This window comes from Silene latifolia, chromosome 9, assembly GCF_048544455.1.
Source record: "Silene latifolia isolate original U9 population chromosome 9, ASM4854445v1, whole genome shotgun sequence".
NCBI lineage: Eukaryota > Viridiplantae > Streptophyta > Magnoliopsida > Caryophyllales > Caryophyllaceae > Silene > Silene latifolia.
The window spans coordinates 23,238,245-23,258,387 of record NC_133534.1 but is presented as its reverse complement, the minus strand read 5'-3'; the positions used below and the strand labels follow the sequence as shown (position 1 = coordinate 23,258,387).

The following is a 20,143-nucleotide window of genomic DNA, read 5'->3' as shown; positions in this document are numbered from 1 at the left end:
AAACAGAGGATCCCGTTTCCGGAATCGGATGCTCCGGAAAATCATCCAACAACCCATTTAACTCCATAACAAACCTCTCCATAGCAAAACTCGGCAAACAAATCGGGATGATAATGCCCTCCTCGCCCTTACCATTTTTGAATGGTATATAAAAACTTGTAAGCCCGGGCATTGCACCGACTCCGCCTTGAGCAGGTCCACCATACACAGGCGGGCCCCACCCGTAATCCAAGTCATCGAACCCCGCCCGAGTGACATCGGACACCAAGAAAGACCTAACCACGGTGAAGTGCGGCCTATCCTTGAGGACCATGAGGTCAGCAACGGACTGAATGTACTCTGTGTTGGTGATTTTAGTTAATCACGATATCATTTGAATGCAATCGGGATTTGGCCATAAATCGTAGCGAGTTTGACCGTTATAATATGAGTTAGGGAGTGTGGAGTACACGCTCATATAAACGAGTTTGAATGAGCAAATTTAAAGAATAAGTTACAATGCAAATTGGTCGATGAAATCGTAGCACAAAAATGTAAAATTGACATAACCCCTATCGGGGTGGCTAGCCCCGATCGGGGCTGTTGTTATCTAGTAAAAGTTTCCAAATTTTTGTTTACGTGAAATTGAAAAAACCACGTCCTCGATCGGGAACGCTAACCCCGATCGGGGTGAGTGATATTTATCGGGTTCTATGAACCGTGTTGCATTGTTTCATACTTGTGCCAAAAGGTACCTCTTGGAAATAACCGATTGTTTCCTTTAGGGTATGCATACATAACATGTATAAATACATGTTGATGCATGATTGAAAGGAGATGAGAAAAATCAGAAACTTTTGAACTTTGAAAGAACAAACAAATTATAAAACTTCATTTGTATTCTCTCGATTCTATTTGCGAAGAACGAGAGGGAATCGATAGTCTTATCCTACAAGAGATTTCGTGCAACCCGAGGGAAATGTAAGGGTCGAAATACTCTTTAAGGAAAACGATTTGTGATTCTATCGTTATCCAAGTTTAACATTTGTCTTTGGCGGTCGACGGAGTGTCAACCACCATGTATATTTCCAACATTCTTAAAGAGTATTTCCGTTTGGATTAATGACGGGATCACGTATCAAATTCTGATAAATCAGATTGGAAGTTGCGATTTAATGCATTTGGTTCAGTTAATTATTGGGTACGTAATTTTGGATAATGATGTAATGGGTATTGCAATTTGCCCATGGTAGTTTTGCTCTCTGCAAACGAAATGTTGAAGCCATCACAGATAAGTAATTGGTTGTTTTGATGAATGTGCCATCTGATTTTAGTGTACGTAAAGTATGTTTGTTTCATTACATGATGATGACTTGGTGTTCATCATATAGTATAATTATTCTAGTTGACAGTGGCATTTGCTTTATGTTCAACTGCATTACTTTGTTATGTTTTAATAACATGGGTAATCATGAGAATATATTTGTTTAACACAATGATTTTGTTATTTTGTGAGCATTAGATGTTATGCCTGTTTACTATCATAATTATCATTATGTGGTTATATTGAATGGCGTTGATATTAATTTATATGAATCACATTGATAAGAGTAACTGATGATATCATTCGGATAAGACCATTATAAAATATTTAAATTGCACAAATTCGGATGGAAGTGACATGGTATTATTTGTTAAGTTTTACATTGAATATTGATGTAAAATGGTGTTTTATTTAATGGATGTTTATTTGATCAATAATTTAATAGCATAATCCTTGTGATAATTGTTATATAATGATTAATTGATAAATTTATGAATAATGTAAAGTTTGTAACTAATTTACCTTATAATTTTGGTGATTATGTTAATGGCAAGTAATGACATTAAAAATTGTTACAATTTTAATACCGGTTATTTGAAACATGTTTATTGTTAAGTGATATTTTATTTCATGGTGAGTCATGCTTCGTTATCAGATTAAATTCTTAATATGATACAATATTAAGTGGTTTTAAACTTTGATCGGTTGTTTGTAATGATTTAGAATTTTAGAGTGTATCTCTTTGTTTATATTGCAATCTGATGTTGTGTGACAAGATTAAGTATTACCTTGAACATGTATAGTAATATCTTGAGTAAAGTATTAAAGGTTTGCTTACGTAATTGATTTTACCATATAATCTTGGGAATGATGGTTTGTGATAACCATAATGAGATTATGGAGTGATGGTGGCTTAATCATGTAAGAGTTAAATCAATAGCATTGAATGTAAAGGTATTTGACGAATCCCGTAATGGAGTAGTCATTATTGTAGGATTATTGACAAGTTGATCTTTGACATAGACCAAAGATGATTTACCTTGTAAAAGATGGTTTGTCATCCCCTTCTTCTATAAAGGACATGGGGGAGGTAAAATGATCTTTGATATTTGGATCAAGGGTGAGAGTATGATTATTATTCTCTGGTTATTTTTACTCCTGGATCGAGTGTGATATTTATCCAATGGTAAAAGTGGAAACAAAACTCGGATTTTCACAAGGGCTTAATTATTGTGATTTGACAAATTGAGTAAGTATACTAGTATAGCTAGTCCTTATCCTTTGCAAGTTATTAGGCAAGTGTGAAAATGCATAAAGTAAGCCATGAATTATATGGTTTGTCCTTTGTCGGTTTTCCTTCAGTTATAGAGGGATAATGTTATGCAAATTGATTTTACCAATGTAGATGGTCATTTCTACAAATGGTAGAGTATTCTTGCTTAGGGGAGGCACCATTAGCTTATGGGTTTCCAAGAAGCGAATTTGCATTTTGAGTTTGACAATGGAGTCGGTATGCGTAGTGTTAGCATAGCCGATTAAGGCTAAGTAGCTAAGGAAATTATTCTACGTTATCCATACTCTTTAAAAAACCCAAACTTGGGTTACTGTTCCCAGCACAGTATTTTTATGCTCTTCTGCCCATTTTACCCTCCCTTTCATTATCTTCTGCCCATTATACCCTCTATTTCATTCTTATCATCCTGTTGTCACGCAAGATTGCTTTCATTCTCCTTTTTCTCATTTCATTTCATTTACCCTTTCCTGAGATAACCTCCCCCAAATCATAATTTCATTTCAATCTTCTGCTCCTCTCTCTCTCTCAGTCTCTCTCTCTCTCTCTCTCTCCCTCTCTCACTCTACTATTACTATGCGATCTTTTGTTGCGTTGATGGTGTTGGTATTCAGTATTTTAGAAGTTTTGATAAACTAATTTGATGATACAGGTATGTATGATTTTGCGTGGTGGTGGTTCCATCGGTTTTCATACATTTAGTTTCCATTTATTTTCTTGCATGTTGTTTCAGCAGTAGCAATTATCTCATTTCCACCACTTCATTGCATGTTTGATATATCTTCTCTATCTCTATTTATGATGAATATTTTTGGTGATTACCGACAATTGTTGGCTTTTTGCTTCTTGCTACCTTGTGAATTATTCATCTATCATTTAATGCATTACTCGTACTTTCCAGCTATATTGCTCTATATCTAATTTTATGATTTGTCTAATAATGGTTAGTGAAGCCGGCGACCAACCACATGCCGCTATGCTTTTCCGATTACTGAACATGAAAATGTTGAATCATCAGTTAGTGCATTGCTTGCATCCTAGCTAACTAGCACAAGGTTAACTTACTCTTACTTGATTTCCTTTTTTTTTTAAATATACATTTATCGGAGGACAACCAGTGGTACCGAGTGGCTTTTTGAAAGTGGAGTTGGTATTTTCTTGTAGTGGTTGTTGAGGATGGAGGTCGGAGATCAGCGGTAATCACAACACTAGATGAACACCTGCACTAGTGAGGTAGTGTGGGCTTAATTACGTCCATTATATCTTCAAGCTTATACGATTATGTTTTCTCTTTTCGCTTTTTACACGGAGTCGACAATGCTACTTTTCTAAGGATGATCGTTTAAAGATGCCTCCTTGTTATGCCTTTCTGTATCGGTTGTTCAGGGATTGTTTCATATTAGCATATTGTCCTCTGGCGGTTTAGATCAATTGTATTCGGTACTAAGTTTAACTCTTGTCACTACGATGGGGACAATGCTTAAATTTGAAATTAGTTGCGTGAAATTTGTGAAATTAGGGACAAAAAATTTGTTTTGCTTTTGGTTTAAGAGCAGTAGTGGACAAGAGCTCCAGAGATTATGTTACTATACTTTGTTGGTGACTGTCTTGCTGATATTAACCGCGGGCTTCAAACTCGATTAAGGAGGAGATTCGTGATAAATTTATGGCAGCCAGTGTAGAAAAAAGGTTGTACTTCATAGCATTATTAATACAAGTTTAATGGAAATATAATTGGAGGTAGGGACAACTACATTAGGTAGGAAAGTTATTACAAAATTATTTGTTACAGTAATCCTGTATTTAAAGTAATCAAGCAAGGTTGATTTGCTCAATTTTTTTTCCCTCAATTGATTTCTATAGGTAGCCAATTTAGCAAGTCATTTTACTTTATTTCGTCATAATCCAAAAATTATCTCCTAACATAGTTGCTTCTTTCATCTATGAACAGCTCCTTTACGGGAAATATCTCTGTATATGGCTATTGTCGTGCCATGACCCTGCAGTTGAATACTTGGCCACTTCTAGATGCGTGCCTCGTCTAATGGATGTTGTCAAAAGTTCCACATAAGAGAAGGTAAACATACTAGATTTTTTCCTTTTTTCCTCTTAACTTCCAAACTACTTGGCTTATTATTGTCACATTAACATCAAAATATATTTTATGTTGTTGGTTGACTTCCATTACCCTCTTCAGTAAAAATGATGGTCTGGAATCATCCCAGCATTTGGCCACTGAAGTTACTGGTCTCACATTGATCAGAAATATATTCAGCTGATAAATCACATGATTGAATCTATGATAGGTGGTTATGGTCATTGTCATGCCTTTCAAGAATCTGCTTCCAAGATTGACATTTGGTGCCCAGATGGTGGACCTTGGAATACCTTAGATTGTTCATAATATGAAATCTTATGCTTGGGGCAGACGATTTCTGAGTTCATTTGAGGCGGCTTTGGAAGGGAGAAGAAGATTCCAGGCTACGGAGGTGAGAGTGGCAGCGAAAGCAATTTTCTACGGTTTTATCTTGCTCATTTTTTATTCCTTATTTGATTTCATAACAGATTATAGGTTTTTGTTTGAACTCTTATTGATTGCAGTTTGTTTTTTGATGTGTGTAGCGTGCAGTTTCAATCGGCATTGGAAGGGAGAACAAGATTCCAGGCTATGGAGGTGAGAGTGGCGGCGAAAGCAATTTTCTACGATTTTATCTTGCTCATTTTTTATTCCTCAATTGATTTCATTTCTGTGCCATGTCTTTTTTTTAGGGCATTATTGGCGTCCGTTTTCTACCTATTGGTTTCTTCTATGTTGTCTCTCAAATGAAATAATCCGTGACAGGAAGAAGAACAAGCTAACCTGATATTTTAAAGGTTGTCACAAATGAGTAGTCGTGTTTCGGCATTACTAGCGCTAATGTTTGACTCTTGATACTTGTTTCACTTCTGCTAATTTGACTTATTCAGTTTTGAATTACCGTTTTCAGACCATCCAAACTGGTGAAGCCGAGGTGGCTATTTCAAACACTGAAGGAAGTTTGATTGCTTGTGACAACATGGTACTCTTAGCTACTTGAACGGACGTTTTTTACTTTCTAAAATATATAGTACGGAAACCACATTTAAGGGCTAACATTACTGATTTCGCATAAGCACTCTTTTTCAGGTTGCTTCTCTAATTTTTGTATCAGATGAAAATTAATGACATTTCAACTGCAGGATCTAGATTGGAGGTTGAAGAATTATCTTCTTCCAGAGTACCTGCCACTTCTCCATCAAAATTGATGTCAGTTGAAGAAGTAAGTGCATAATGAAAGTTAATTAACTTTAGTCGATGTTAATTGGATCATTCGTCATTGTTTTTCATATAAATGTTGGTGATATGTGAAGCATTCGTAAGCTCAATGGCTTATATTTTTTTTTTAAATTCTGAGATAAGTAGAATTAGATTCAAATTCTTTACTACATTTCCTCTTGGATTTCTTATCTAGTTACATATGTAGATAATTAGATGATTCAACAAAGAACCCTTCTTATGTAAAGCCTTGTGGTAGGACTGCGGAAACTGTTAGTTCTACTTGTCCCTTGCAACATAGTGATGAGTATTTACCAGTTGCAAAGGTTTAGGATGGTACATTTGCTGGGGAACTCTCTACTTCTCAGACAAATTCATCTAGAGGTTAGCATTACCAGCTTATGGATAATGCTATAATTTTGTTGTATAAGATCAATGGTTCAATCGCATTTTCGACCGTGAAACATTATATTATTTATGAGTTGTACTCAGTTTGGAATGAGAGTATCCCTATGGCTTCTTTTTCGTCAGTTTCAGTGAGAGGGGACGGAGGCCTGGCGCGAGGTGACTGGGGGCATACACGACCTTCTACGCAGACTTAACTTGTTTCTGTATTTTGTGGGTGGGGGAGTTGTGTCTGTATTTTGTGCTACCTCAATCTCATTTTTATTACCCTCATGATTTTTGATGGTCAACCGTTATCAGTTTTCACCATAATTTTCCCTAAATAGTTAAATTACTTGGTGAAATTTATCATGTTTAATTTATCTCAAGTCTCAACTGTTAATTTTCATATCATCAATTTTTTGAAAGGAGTCAAAGTTGACAACGGTTGATCGCTAAAGTCAAATGAGGACAATATAAAAGAGATGGAGAGAGTATTTCTTAATGGTATGGTAATTGATGTATCATTATCTGATGCAACATATTTCTAATTTCATACTCCTATTTCAGCATGCCTACTGTAACTTGTTGCAGAAAAGCTCTCAGCCATCCATCGAAGACACTGCAAAGTGGCAGCATCTTCGATTCTTGACGGTGGTCATGGCTTTCTTTACAGCTCTGATCGGCCTCATTCGATTTGCAACTCTAAAAGTGTGAAGGGGCTACCAGTCTGATTTCATATCTTCATCGCAACATCCCAGATGTGATTGATGGGTCAATTCCCAAAGAAGATTTTAGACCTCTAACGGGTTTGCAGCTCGCGTATACAAATCTGTTCTCACGTACACTAAGAAGGCTTACCGAGCTGGAAGAGAAGTTGGCTACTTTACAAACTAAATTTATGCAAATGCCTTCTGAGAAAGAGGACCTGTTAAATACTGCAATATGTCGAGTGGATGCATTAGAAGCAGAGTTAATTTCCACCAAAAAGGTATTCACCATTTTCCATCTCTACTCCATTATAAACTAAGGATACAGTGAGAAAAACTTTTTGCTGCTTGTGAATGTATTTCCATGATTTGAAGAATTTACAAACATGTCTCAAATCTTATCTGCAAATGGCGAATGTTAGAGCAAAAACAAGGGGACCAATGTTAATCCCCTTGCCTCGGGATTTAATATTCACCACTCAACTAATAAGCCAGAAGGGCTCTAACAATAATCTATATATTCAAATGCATATGAACTTAAAAAAGGCAGCAGGGGCCGCACCCCTCCCGCTAAAGCCATGATCCGCCATTGGCCGTAACTCTCTTTGAATTAAACTTGTCCGTAAAAATGATTTGCATATAATGTCCTTGGAAGAGTTGGATTTCATCTGACTGAATAATCAGATGTGAGGTTTATTTTAACCGCGCTCAAAGCTGGTTAAAAGCACTTCCATCATTTTAAATTTATACGGTGATTTTATAAAAAGGCGCTGCAAGAAGCTTTTATGAGGCAGGAAGAGGTTCTGGCATACATAGATGCATAAGCAGCAGCTAAGTGTGGGGTGAGTCCTTCGAAAAAAATGATGGCATGATTCTTTAACCCGGGATCTTACAATAAATTTGGAACGAGGTAAAGTTGTATGATGATCCTTGACTCTTACAAGTGAATTGCTTTTTTAAGGTTGAAATCGACAAGAATTAGTACCATTTAAGGGCCGCAAACATTCTAAATGAAGTTGAAGCTGAGACAAGTCTCACAACCATCCGTTAATTATTTTTTCCTTTTTACTGTAGTAATCAAATCCCGAGTTCTTCTTGTCTCTATTACAGTTGGTGTAAGAGAAACAGCGGAAAGAGGCCACTCCTATCCTTCCAATGGTGAACAACTCAGAGGAAGATGTACTACTAGGCTGAAGTATGTAAATGTTATCCTTAATCTTGTACAGCTCTACCATTTTTCGTGCGTAAGCATTCATATCTTAGGTGCACATAGTAGTGTTGGTTTTTTGTTTTCAAATTTAGAATGCAAATTCTATCTGACAAGCCTTTTATCTATAGAGAAATGCTTCTAGGTAAACCAGGCCCAACAGTCAAGGCTATCGTTTTGATTGCATAAGGGGCCAGTGCGGCTACTTAAAATCGAAATTATTAAAACTATCTTGAACTTCTGGAATCGGTGGCAATTGAACCTGTGATCAATCTTGTTGACATGATCGACTAATCTGTGAATGTTGTTTTGTCAGCCAGTCAGCTTCTGTGAATCTCTGAAAAACGATAAAGCAGGTTATGTCGATATGGTGTTCGGCATCGTGTTGTGTTTGGGAGTGTGGGTAGGGGAAGTTGGATAGGTGATGTGATACAGGAATCCGCTTGGGATACCTCCCTCCATTGTCGCAAAGATCTAAGATTTCATATATAGAAACTAATTCTCTTATGTCAACATTTTCATAATTTATCTAATCCTGCTATAACTTCAGCAAAAAAACTCTACACTAATATGAGGGGGAAGGGAAGGAGATTGATAGGGAGATAAGAGAGAAGAGGGAAATGTCGGGAGAGAGGAGGGGGAAATGGAGTAAGAGGAAGAGGAAGAGTAGAATAAAAGAGTGATAAGAACACTATTAATAATTTTTATTATCCAAAGTAAAGTTTTTAAACTGTTCTTTAAATTTTTTGAGATTTCGACAAATGGGGCGCAAAAAATTCAGAAATTTAAAATGACCTTTTATAATATCAAAACATAGCACATAGGAGGACGATAATAAGGGTGGAGGGGAGGAGGTGGGAAGTGAGAGAGGAGGAAGAGGAAAGGGAAGAGAGGAGAGGAGGAAGAGGAGGAAGAGGAGAGGGAAGAACAAGGGACCGGGATGGAGGGTGGAGAGAAGAGGAAGCAGAGGAGGAGCAGGTGGTGTTTTTGGATGCTCTGTTTATAATGGTTTTTTTATTATTAAAATACATTGTTATTAAAGAGATGACTACATTGTCGCCACTGATTTTGATGTTTTGTTTAGAACTGTTTTTTTGAGCTAACTGATAGAGACTCATTAGTGAGTGGTTCAAAGCCAACAAATTTTTTTAAATGATTTGGGTGGGAAGACAAAAAAACTGATGGGTTTAGTTCCAGCTTCATTAATATGGAAATTTTATATGGTTCCATAATTTAGGTCGAAAGATTAAGACTCCTTCAAGTTTGATTGTTAACTATTGGTAGAAGGAGCAAAGCAAGCCTAGGTGATTCATATGAGGTCTTCGATAGTGAGGGATTTATAGGAGTTTATATTCGTAGGGATTGAATTTTGTCAAGGGGAGTAGGAGGATGAGAATGAGGAAGGGGAGAGGCTAGAAAGAGTAGAAGGATGACGATGGGGACGGGTAGAAGTAAGAAAGAGTAGGATGATGAGGGGATGTAGACGGAGGAAGGATAGCCTCTTTTATTTAACCTTGTCATTCTTTGTGATATTGTTGTAAGTTTTATTGTTTTTTGTTTTGATTTTGAATTATTTTGGTCAGGATGGGCACAAAGTTAGGTCATCAATGAAAGCAAAAGCTTCCCCAAAGATAGTGGTGGCATCGACAAGGAGAACGGAATGTTTGGGAGACCATTGTATAAATATGCAGGATGAGAATTCGGATGCGCCAGCGAGGAAAGGTTGGGCTTAGTTTCGTGCATGATGTTGCAGCCTTCATTGTCCAATGTGGGATAAGTTGCTATTGGGACTCTAGAGTACAAGAAATGAACCTGTAAAAGCTACCTTTTTCTTATGATTCATGTTGAGTGTTTTAGTGCTAATCTTTTTGTTTGTTTATTGCACTATGATACCCCTCGATAATGTCAAGGTTGGAGTTTTTCTACGGTGCTTTTTTTTTTTAACCTACAGGTCATAAAAAAATTTTGGTCATTAGTTCAGCATTCATTTTGTCTTTTTGTGGTGCCCATTCTTTAAACCGAGAAAAAGGATACTATTGTCTATGCCTTAGTGGCACTATTATTTCACCTAATAATTTTTATTGTTCTCTATTATATTGCATTAGACATTGTGTTTTCAAGCATCTTCGCCCGTTGTGTAATAACTAATTAACTACTATGCTTGGTCCACGATTTCTAAATATGTGAAGGACCATGTCCCTTTATGTTGCTATACTTCCGACTTGCTTCCACTAAGCATTTTGCCAAATTGGGGCACCGCGCCCGATAGGGCGCGGTGCAACAACTAGTTACTTAAAAGTATTAGACCAATTTAATCCATGATATTTTGGTAGTGAGTAACGATGCGCATCGGGTTGTTTGTTATAACACGGTTTATGGACTATCATAAATGGGGATTGATCTTGGTTGTCTTTTGTGAGATCTCAGTTCTAGTTGATAATTTTGCATAAAGAAGCAATTAGGGGCTTCGTTCATAGCCGGTATCGGGATGTTTAAAGCCTATATAAATCTTTGGTAGTAGGACACCCAATTCCCCTCTAATATGACGTTAGAGGTAGAATTCAATGTGGAAAGCCTATTATCAAAGATTGGAGCACATTGTTTAAATTGTCCCGAAAGTGTGTGCTCAGACCTGCATGATAAGTTAGGGTGAAGTTAATCTTCTTAATGGATCTTTTGAAAAAGTGCTTTGCAGGGCACGATGAAAAGAGTCCACCTATATGAGTGTGAAGTGTGGCCGCTTCTTAAAGCTCGGGCTTGGCTTTGTAAGCACTCATGAATGGATGGGGACACTGGGCCATGTAAAATAGTGTCGGTAATAAACTTATGGAGTTATCTTGAACTTGTATGTGTTCTATCTTCATGTATTCATATGACTTGACGGGTTCAATCCATAGAGACACCCCGATACTCGAATGCAGAATGCATAGTTCACTAAGGTGGAAATTCAATCTGCGTGACATTTTCACTTTATGTATGAGTTTAGTTTGGTTTGTTGTTTTGAATCAAGGATTGCATTTAAATGGGGGAGGAATGTTGGTGATTTTAGTTAATCACGATATCATTTGAATGCAATCGGGATTTGGCCATAAATCGTAGCGAGTTTGACCGTTATAATATGAGTTAGGGAGTGTGGAGTACACGCTCATATAAACGAGTTTGAATGAGCAAATTTAAAGAATAAGTTACAATGCAAATTAGTCGATGAAATCGTAGCACAAAAATGTAAAATTGACATAACCCCGATCGGGGCTGTTGTTATCTAGTAGAAGTTTCCAAATTTTTGTTTACGTGAAATTGAAAAAACCACGTCCCCGATCGGGAACGCTAACCCCGATCGGGGTGAGTGATATTTATCGGGTTCTATGAACCGTGTTGCATTGTTTCATACTTGTGCCACAAGGTACCTCTTGAAAATAACCGATTGTTTTCTTAGGGTATGCATACATAACATGTATAAATACATGTTGATGCATGATTGAAATAAAGGAGATGAGAAAAATCAGAAACTTTTCAACTTTGAAAGAACAAACAAATTATAAAACTTCATTTGTATTCTCTCGATTGTATTTGCCAAGAACGAGAGGGAATCGATAGTCTTATCCAACAAGAGATTTCGTGCAACCCGAGGCAAATGTAAGGGTCGAAATACTCTTTAAGGAAAACGATTCGTGATTCTATCGTTATCCAAGTTTAGCATTTGTCTTTGGTGGTCGACGGAGTGTCAACCACCATGTATATTTCCAACACTCTGGGGTAACGTCCCGCTTAGCCTTTTTCACGAGTTCCAAGGCGTACCCTAACGGGTTGCTAGATATTTGCGCTGCAGTCGATACTGCGACAGGTAAAGCGAACGCGTTTCCGTAGAAACCAGTTGGCAGGGGCGGATTTTTAAGAATGGGTCGGGCATTGACAATGCAGATGATTCGAACCATCTCTTCTGGATTGTGTTGACGGGCGATTGTACGGCAACGCCATATGCAGGCTGTAAGAACTTCAAATCTTGAGGAACGTTTCAAATGTTGTGGGACGAAACGCCGAAGTGCGGCGATTTCTTTTGGCCCTGTTGCATAACCGTTTTAAACTATTAAACATACAATTAAAATTGAATTAAAAACTTAAAGGTATTGATTAACGTACTAATCGCATGTTTTAGTTTACGAACACTACATTGTCAGCGAGAACAAGAGTTAGCTCAAATGGTAAGAGCTTTCTTACTCCAACCATAAAGTTGGGGGTTCAATTCTCCCCAGCAACGTAAGTATACGCTCATTTGAATCGAAAAAAAAAAAACACTACGTAGTCAATTAATCCCATGGCAAAAGAAATAACGTACCAAAGAAAAAGGACTTGTGAACCATGTCATCAAGCTGGATAATGGTCCCATTAGTATCTTCTATTTGCTCGTACTCACGGTGCACACAAGTAACACGGGGCGAATCTCGAGCCATAAGACGGTGACGATCCCACACTGGTGCAACCGATGGGGAATTGGCCCCACGGGCGAGCTCACTGCATTCATGAATTGGACTAGTCCAGGTGCGTCAGCCAAGGTGTGGTTTAGGCGAAGTGCTAATATAAATCCACCACATTTGAGCCGGGTTACCTATTTATTACAAATAAACGACAAGAATAATAATTTGAATTAGTTATTTTTCATGCGATTAATTCACTCAATAATAAAATCTCTTTCTTATTTTGTCTTTGTGTGACTTCATGAAGCTTATTTTCAGTAACAATGGAGTTTTGAGATATTTTTAAAAAAACAACAAAAAATAGGGACTAATTATTTTCAAGAAATAATGAACGGGACATGAAACGAATTGGTATGGCTTGCTAACTTGCTCTACTACTTCAATCAGTTATGTGAGTTTAGGTATGAACTAATAAGCTAAGAATAGTTCTACTTCGTCTATTATCATTCTTTTTAGGTATGAACTAGGAAGAATATCGTACGCTTATTAATATTAATATGTGGTTGAATTTAGGTACAAATCGTTATGATTCTACGATTTAATTCTACCGATTCGATCTAACCAATCAATCACTTCAAATTACAATCTCAATTCTAACAACTTTGATTAGTTGTATATATTAATAGTATTTTAGTGGGTCTTTTACTAAAATCAGCATTTTTAATAAACTATTTCCCAAATTAACCATTTTGGAATTTTAATTCCCATTTTAGCCATTTTTAAGGATTTATAATTAATTTAGACAATGGCTAGTTTGGAAAATAACTTGGGTAAAATCACTAATTCGGTAAAAGATCTACAATTTCAAAAAATAATTGTCATAGTGACAAATACAATTAGTATGTACTCCGTATGTTAGGGTGCAAATTCATGTCCCACATCGGTAGAATAAAGATGAAAGATCATCTTTATAAGTATCTACTAAAGAGTCATAACTTGACTCACGAATAGATTCTCGTCAAGCTCAAGAGTCCTCTAACTATTCCCGAGGTTCTTTTAGAAGTATGAAAAGGTCCGGGTGTTACAAAATTAGAAATTACTAAAATCAGATATCCATATTCGGTCAAAAGTCTCGGATATCTAAAAATAGTCGGAAATGATGTAGATATTCATATTTCGCAAATTACTTAAAACGATTAAGTTTGAAACAATATCATATTCGTCATCTTATACGATGATTTGCTTTTATTTACCTATTTCAATGATCTCGACCTTAAAATACATATCAGTTACTCCCTCTGATTTAGACAGATATAAACATAAGTAAAAAGTGGTTATTTAAGAAAAGGTAGAGAAGTGAGGGGTAAAGTAGGAAATATTGATTGAGGCCACATGAGTTTAGGTGCATTAAATAAGTAGTTGGTGAGTGAGTGAGTGGATGATAAAGTTGTAAATAGGTAGTGGATGTAAGAGTAATTTAGTTAATTTTCTTGTCAAATATGGTATGTTAACATTGGTGTGGTTCATCCATTTTAGGTAAGTGTTACCATGGATCAGAGGGAGTATGTGTGTTTTTTTTAAATATTTTTAACCCTTTTTTAGTTGTTGTATACTCACAAATAAGGGTGCTAACGAGCCGAGCCGAGCCGGAGTTTGGCTTTGCTCGACTTGTGCTCAAGAACCAAAGCTTGAGCTCAAGCCGACTGCGAGCTTATCCGATAACTTGTAAAAAAAATGTGCTCGCTATCGATCCTGCGAGGTTTAAAGCGAGCTCGTGCCAAACCCGAGCTCAAATCGAGCCTATATGTAATGGTTTATTTTTTATTTTTTTTTCTTCCAATATTTTCAATAATAAGGCTCGAAGGTTAAGTGTAAAAATATTTGGCAAATTGGTGAGATATTTGATATATATGATACAAATATATAATTATGATAAAATATGTTTATAAAATATGAACAATATCTTATATAATGACACAAGTTCGAGCCGCTCACGAGCATTTTGAGCTGAGCCAGCTTTTGCTCGGCTTGACTCGCTAAGCTCTCGAGCCGATCTCGCACAAGCCGAACTTTGACCGAGCTGATCTCAAATTGCTCGCAAGCTATCTCGTCTCATTATCACCGCTACTCACATAAAGTGTCAGCTCAATAAGTATACTTGAAATAATGGTAAAATCTTCAAAAATATGAAATAATAGAACAATTTCCAAATAATAGAGACACTTTATTGAAGAATTCTCACTCAAACACGCTTAGAGCAATAGCAATAGTAGAACTTTATATAAAGTTCTTCACATGCCATGTCACAATGCACCAAATCCAATTTTTAAGAATTTTTGTTCACAATAGAAGAACTTTATATGAAGTTCTTAGATGGAAAAAAATCATAAATAAATAATGTAAAATGGTTTCTCACATTTTACAAAGTTATATTTATTGGTTGTACATTTTTCAATATTTTAGAACTTGGTTCTTATTTTAGAACTTGGTTCTTAAAAATAAGAACCAACTTTTAAATGCAATAGAAGAACTTTTAAAATAAAGTTCTTGGTGATAACCCCAATGCTAAGAACTACTATTGCTATTGCTCTTATAAAATATAAAACTAATAATAAAATAAGTTAATAAATAATCGGAAACTATATTTTTTGATCAGATCGATCAGATCGATATCAAATATTTTTCAGGTGCTTTCCCTTGATTTTACAATGAAGAAGAGATAAAAACAGAGGATCCCGTTTCCGGAATCGGATGCTCCGGAAAATCATCCAACAACCCATTTAACTCCTTAACAAACCTCTCCATAGCAAAACTCGGCAAACAAATCGGGATGATAATGCCCTCCTCGCCCTTACCATTTTTGAATGGTATATAAAAACTCGTAAGCCCGGGAATTACACCGACCCCGCCCTGAGCAGGTCCACCATACACAGGCGGGCCCCACCCGTAATCCAATTGATCAAACCCCGCCCGAGTGACATCGGACACCAAGAAAGACCTAACCACGGTGAAGTGCGGCCGATCCTTGAGGACCATGAGTTCAGCAACGGACTGAATGTACTCTGGGGTAACGTCCCGCTTAGCCTTTTTCACAAGTTCCAAGGCGTACCCTAACGGGTTGCTAGATATTTGCGCTGCAGTCGATACTGCGACCGGTAAAGCGAACGCGTTTCCGTAGAAACCAGTTGGCAGGGGCGGATTTTTAAGAATGGGTCGGGCATTGACAATGCAGATGATTCGAACCATCTCCTCTGGATCGGGTTGAAGGGCGATTGTACGGCAACGCCATATGCAGGCTGTAAGAACTTCAAATCTTGTGGAACGTTTCAAATGTGTCGGGACGAAACGCCGAAGTGCTGCGATTTCTTTTGGCCCTGTTGCATAACCGTTTTAAACTATTAAACATACAATAAAAATTAAATTGATGTAAGCATAAGAATCGGGGAGAAGCTTGGATATAGTATAAAAACTCAAAGGTAGTTGATTAATCTCCTAATCGCGTGTTTTAGTTTAGGAACACTACTTATCAGTGAGAACAAGAGTTAACTCAAATGGTAAAAAAAAAAAAAAAAAAAAAAAAAAAAAAAAAAAAAAAAAACTAACCTAGTCAGTTAGTCCCATGGCAAAAGAAATAACGTACCAAAGAAAAAGGACTTGTGAACCATGTCATCAAGCAGGATAATGGTCCCATTAGTATCTTCTATTTGCTCGTACTCACGGTGCACACAAGTAACACGGGGCGAATCTCGAGCCATAAGACGGTGACGATCCCACACTGGTGCAATCGATGGGGAATTGGCCCCACGAGTGAGCTCGGCCACTGCATTCATGAATTGGACTAGTCCAGGTGCGTCAGCCAAGGTGTGGTTTAGGCGAAGTGCTAATATAAATCCACCACATTTGAGTCGGGTTACCTATTTATTACAAATAAACGACAAGAATAACAATTTGAATTAGTTATTTTTCATGCGATTAATTCACTCAATAATAAATTCTCTTTCTTATTTTGTCTTTGTGTGGCTTCATGTAGCTTGTTTTCATTAACAATGGAGTTTTGAGATATTTTTAAAAAACAACAAAAATTAGGGACTAATTATTTTCAAGAAATAATGAATGGGACATGAAACGAATTGGTATGGCTTGCTAACTTGCTCTACTACTTCAATCAGTTATGTGAGTTTAGGTATTAACTAACAAGCTAAGAATAGCTCTACTTCGTCTATTATATATATCAATCTTTTTAGGTATGAACTAGCAAGAATATCGTACGCTAATTAATATTAATATGTGGTTGAATTTAGCAATGAGTAGATTATACAACTTGTTATATGTAGTTGTATGATGTAGAATCTGAGTTGTGTAATAAAGTTTTCGAGTTTTGTTTAAAAGAATTTGAGCTATGCTGTAAAGTTTTTGAATCACACACTTAAACATAAAAAAATAATAAACTCTTACAAAACTCAGAAAAATTACACATAATCTCGGATTAATGTATAAGGTTGTACAATGCTCATTAGTCATTATACAATTGGTTGTATAGTAGTATTTGTGTTGAATTAAGGTACGAATTGTTACGATTCTATGATTTGATTCTACCTATTCAATCTAAGCTTCAAATTAACATCTCTATTCTAACAACTTTGATTGTTGTATATATTAATAGTATTTTAGTGGGTCTTTTACTAAGATGACCATTTTTAATAAACTATTTCCCAAACTAATCATTTTGGAATTTTAATTCCCATTTTAGCCATTTTTAAAGATTTTACAATGTAATTAATTTTGACAATGGCTTGTTTGCACTAGTAGAAAAAACATCTATTGCAAAAAATGAATAATTAGTATGTACTCCGTAAAACATTAGTGTTGGGAAATAATTTGGATAAAATGACTAATTCGGTAAAAGATCTATACAATTTCAAAAATTTCAAAAAATAATTTTGTCATAGTGACAATTAGTATGTACTCCGTATATATTTTCCAACATCAAATGGATATTGACAGACTTTTACTTTTTTCTTTCCAATATTTGGTTGTACTTATCTTATTTTTATAAATGTCACACTTATGTTAAAACACTTATATATAAGTAATACTCTATATGATTACATATAAAAAAAAATGTAATTTAATAAATCCGCCCTAGTCATTTTCGAATTCTTACGAAAAGGAAAATCAACATTTAAATTATGAGCAAAGTGATAAAGTTACAATTAATTATTAAAAACTTCAAATCAAATAAAATAATAATTGAAACAAAAAATTATGATTTTTTTATTTCCTTATAAAATGACATTTTTGGTTATTTTGTTTTATATTTACAAAGACAAATATGCTCAATGAAAAATTATAAAATTTAGAATAATAAGTAATATATAGATTTTAAAAAAAAAACATCTTTTAATATTCACGGGTTGATGAAAATATATACATATTGTCATCATGAAAAATTAATTAATTTTAATATTGTCTAATTTTCTTTTACCAAATTAGCCATTTTGCCAAATTTATTTTTCAAATTAGCCATTGTTAAGATTGTTTATATTTCTAAATTTTAAAAATGGTTAGAGGGGGAATTAAAATTTGAGAATGGTTAATGGGTTTAAAATGACCTGCTAAAAGATAAATGAGTTAAACAAGTCGGGTTAATGGATTGAGTTAGGGTTGAGACAAATGACCCGTTTATGTATTCCCGTGTGGTTAGGTTGGGGTAGTTGTGACCCGTTTAAAGTTGACACGAACACGACACGACTCAATCTGTTTGCCAGGTCTAGGTATATATGATCCAAGCGTTTTTATGGTTCAGATCGAACCAAACCAATATTAATATAGTTCGGTCTCCAATCCACCTTTTAAGTTTTAACCCTTATTTAGTCTTCTCTCAAAGGGTTTGTCGGGTCCGATCCCGTGACGGACCAATAAACACCCCTAACCATTGCGGCTTCAATACAATCCCAGGTATTGGGCAGGTCTACCAGAGTCAAGTACTCCCAAGACAACTCAAACCACTAATCCACTATCCAAAAGTAAGAAAAGCGTACGTGAATATCACATGCAATGTTTAGAAAACCATAAACGTATCATTTATAGTCGTACCAACAAAACTCAATCATCGTTCGATATGGTATGTATACCTGAATAAGAAGCAGAGGGGAATTCAAGACGTCCGTGGAGCCAGGAACATCATACAGAAGCTCTTCCAACAGAGGAAACGGAGGTTTAAGTGCCTCACCGAATTCCTCAAGCGTAACATTAGCGTCAGCCTCTATGAACATAACACCTTCTCCGGTACACTCAACTACCAACTTCCTCCCTTCCTTCTCCCTTAGCCGTCCTGCCAACGGGTAATACGGCACTAATGCTCTCCCCTAGGCCTCCTTTATCACCCTAGCTGGGTCCTGCATCATTGGTGCGGGACTACTAGGGTGATTGGGGTTCTTATAGAATTGGATCACTGGTATCTGGAACCGGCAGCTTTCTTGGTCGTCGATGTTCGATAGTTCTTTGAACTCGTGCGGGGTGGGCCCGAACGGAGGGATTAGCTCCGGGGTACACCTACGCACTTGGAAGGTTAGGGTTTGATCGGTAGCTTTTGTTGTTGCCATTTTGTTTTAGTACGTAGGCTCGCTTTTGGTTGATATGGTTTTCCGACGACAATGAAAAATATTTTATGAATGGGGTTAAGTTATACGAAGGGAGTATCGGATATATATATATATAGTTAGGAAGGAACAGCAAATAATTACGAAAGTAGAAATTTAATTAGTAGTAAATGAGTAAGAAAATTACGAAGGAGAAAGTTAATTAGACAATTCAACAGCATGAAAAAAACACCTTAAAATTTCATTTTCATTTTTGATTTTATTCAAAAGAGTCACAAATCAATTCAACTTAGTATAATACGAATTTGGGCACGTTTTTGTAATGATAAAGGGAGTATGAAAGCTCTTCCTTAAACTTAAATCCATGAAATAACAGAAATGGGTTATCGATGGTGTCACTGTGTCGCGATATCGGCCATACTGATGTATGGTTGTACTTAACCTGCTCCCATATGATTGAAAATATCATATGGATCGATATAGACCCTACCGGAAATAGGTGACAATCAATACTATATATTAATTTCAGAAACCAAGGGACTTTCATGTAATTAAATAAATCTATACACATTAATTATACTATATAGTTTTAAATCGCTAGCGTCGTGTGATGGAACTAAACAAGGGACTATTATATAGTTTTGATTAAAAGTATAAATTTAGAGGATATTAGAATATGACGAGTTTCATTAAAATAAACGGGTCCCACTTATGGTATTAATTAGTATAAATATTCTAATTATTTAACATACATAAATATAATATAAGTATAATCGCTAGCGCCGTGTGATGGACCTGAATAAGGGATTTCAATATAAATATTATATAATTTTGGTTAAAAGTATAAATTTAGAGAATATTAGAACGGATATTCTACATGGTACCCCTCAATTTTTCAACTTCTACATGGTACCCCTACACTTTTTAAACCATAAA

At 36.0% G+C, this 20,143-nt stretch overlaps 1 protein-coding gene, 1 long non-coding RNA gene and 1 pseudogene across 7 annotated transcripts; 1 reads left to right on the top strand and 2 right to left on the bottom strand.

The window, feature by feature from the left end:
• Positions 1–3,028: 3,028 nt before the first annotated feature.
• LOC141599383 (uncharacterized) lies at positions 3,029–10,115 on the top strand. Of its 6 annotated transcripts, XR_012523813.1 has the most exons (12): positions 3,029–3,649; positions 3,759–3,827; positions 4,546–4,671; positions 4,901–5,083; positions 5,217–5,268; positions 5,364–5,468; positions 5,562–5,653; positions 5,814–5,893; positions 6,703–6,780; positions 6,868–7,264; positions 8,094–8,178; positions 9,774–10,115. It is a non-coding gene; the product is annotated as an uncharacterized LOC141599383 (long non-coding RNA). The 6 variants fall into 6 exon arrangements; XR_012523814.1 differs by lacking the exon at positions 6,703–6,780; XR_012523812.1 differs by lacking the exon at positions 6,703–6,780 and having other exon boundaries at positions 6,844–7,264.
• A 1,758-nt stretch (positions 10,116–11,873) lies between these two features.
• On the bottom strand, positions 11,874–13,382 carry LOC141600715 (benzyl alcohol O-benzoyltransferase-like). The gene is made up of 3 exons (XM_074420960.1): positions 13,351–13,382; positions 12,527–12,702; positions 11,874–12,253 (listed from the first exon to the last, which is right to left on the bottom strand). Exons 1-3 carry the CDS (start codon positions 13,380–13,382, stop codon positions 11,874–11,876), a joined length of 588 nt encoding a protein of 195 aa, XP_074277061.1.
• A 1,882-nt stretch (positions 13,383–15,264) lies between these two features.
• On the bottom strand, positions 15,265–19,309 carry LOC141599384 (benzyl alcohol O-benzoyltransferase-like; annotated as a pseudogene).
• Between the last annotated feature and the right edge of the window lie 834 nt (positions 19,310–20,143).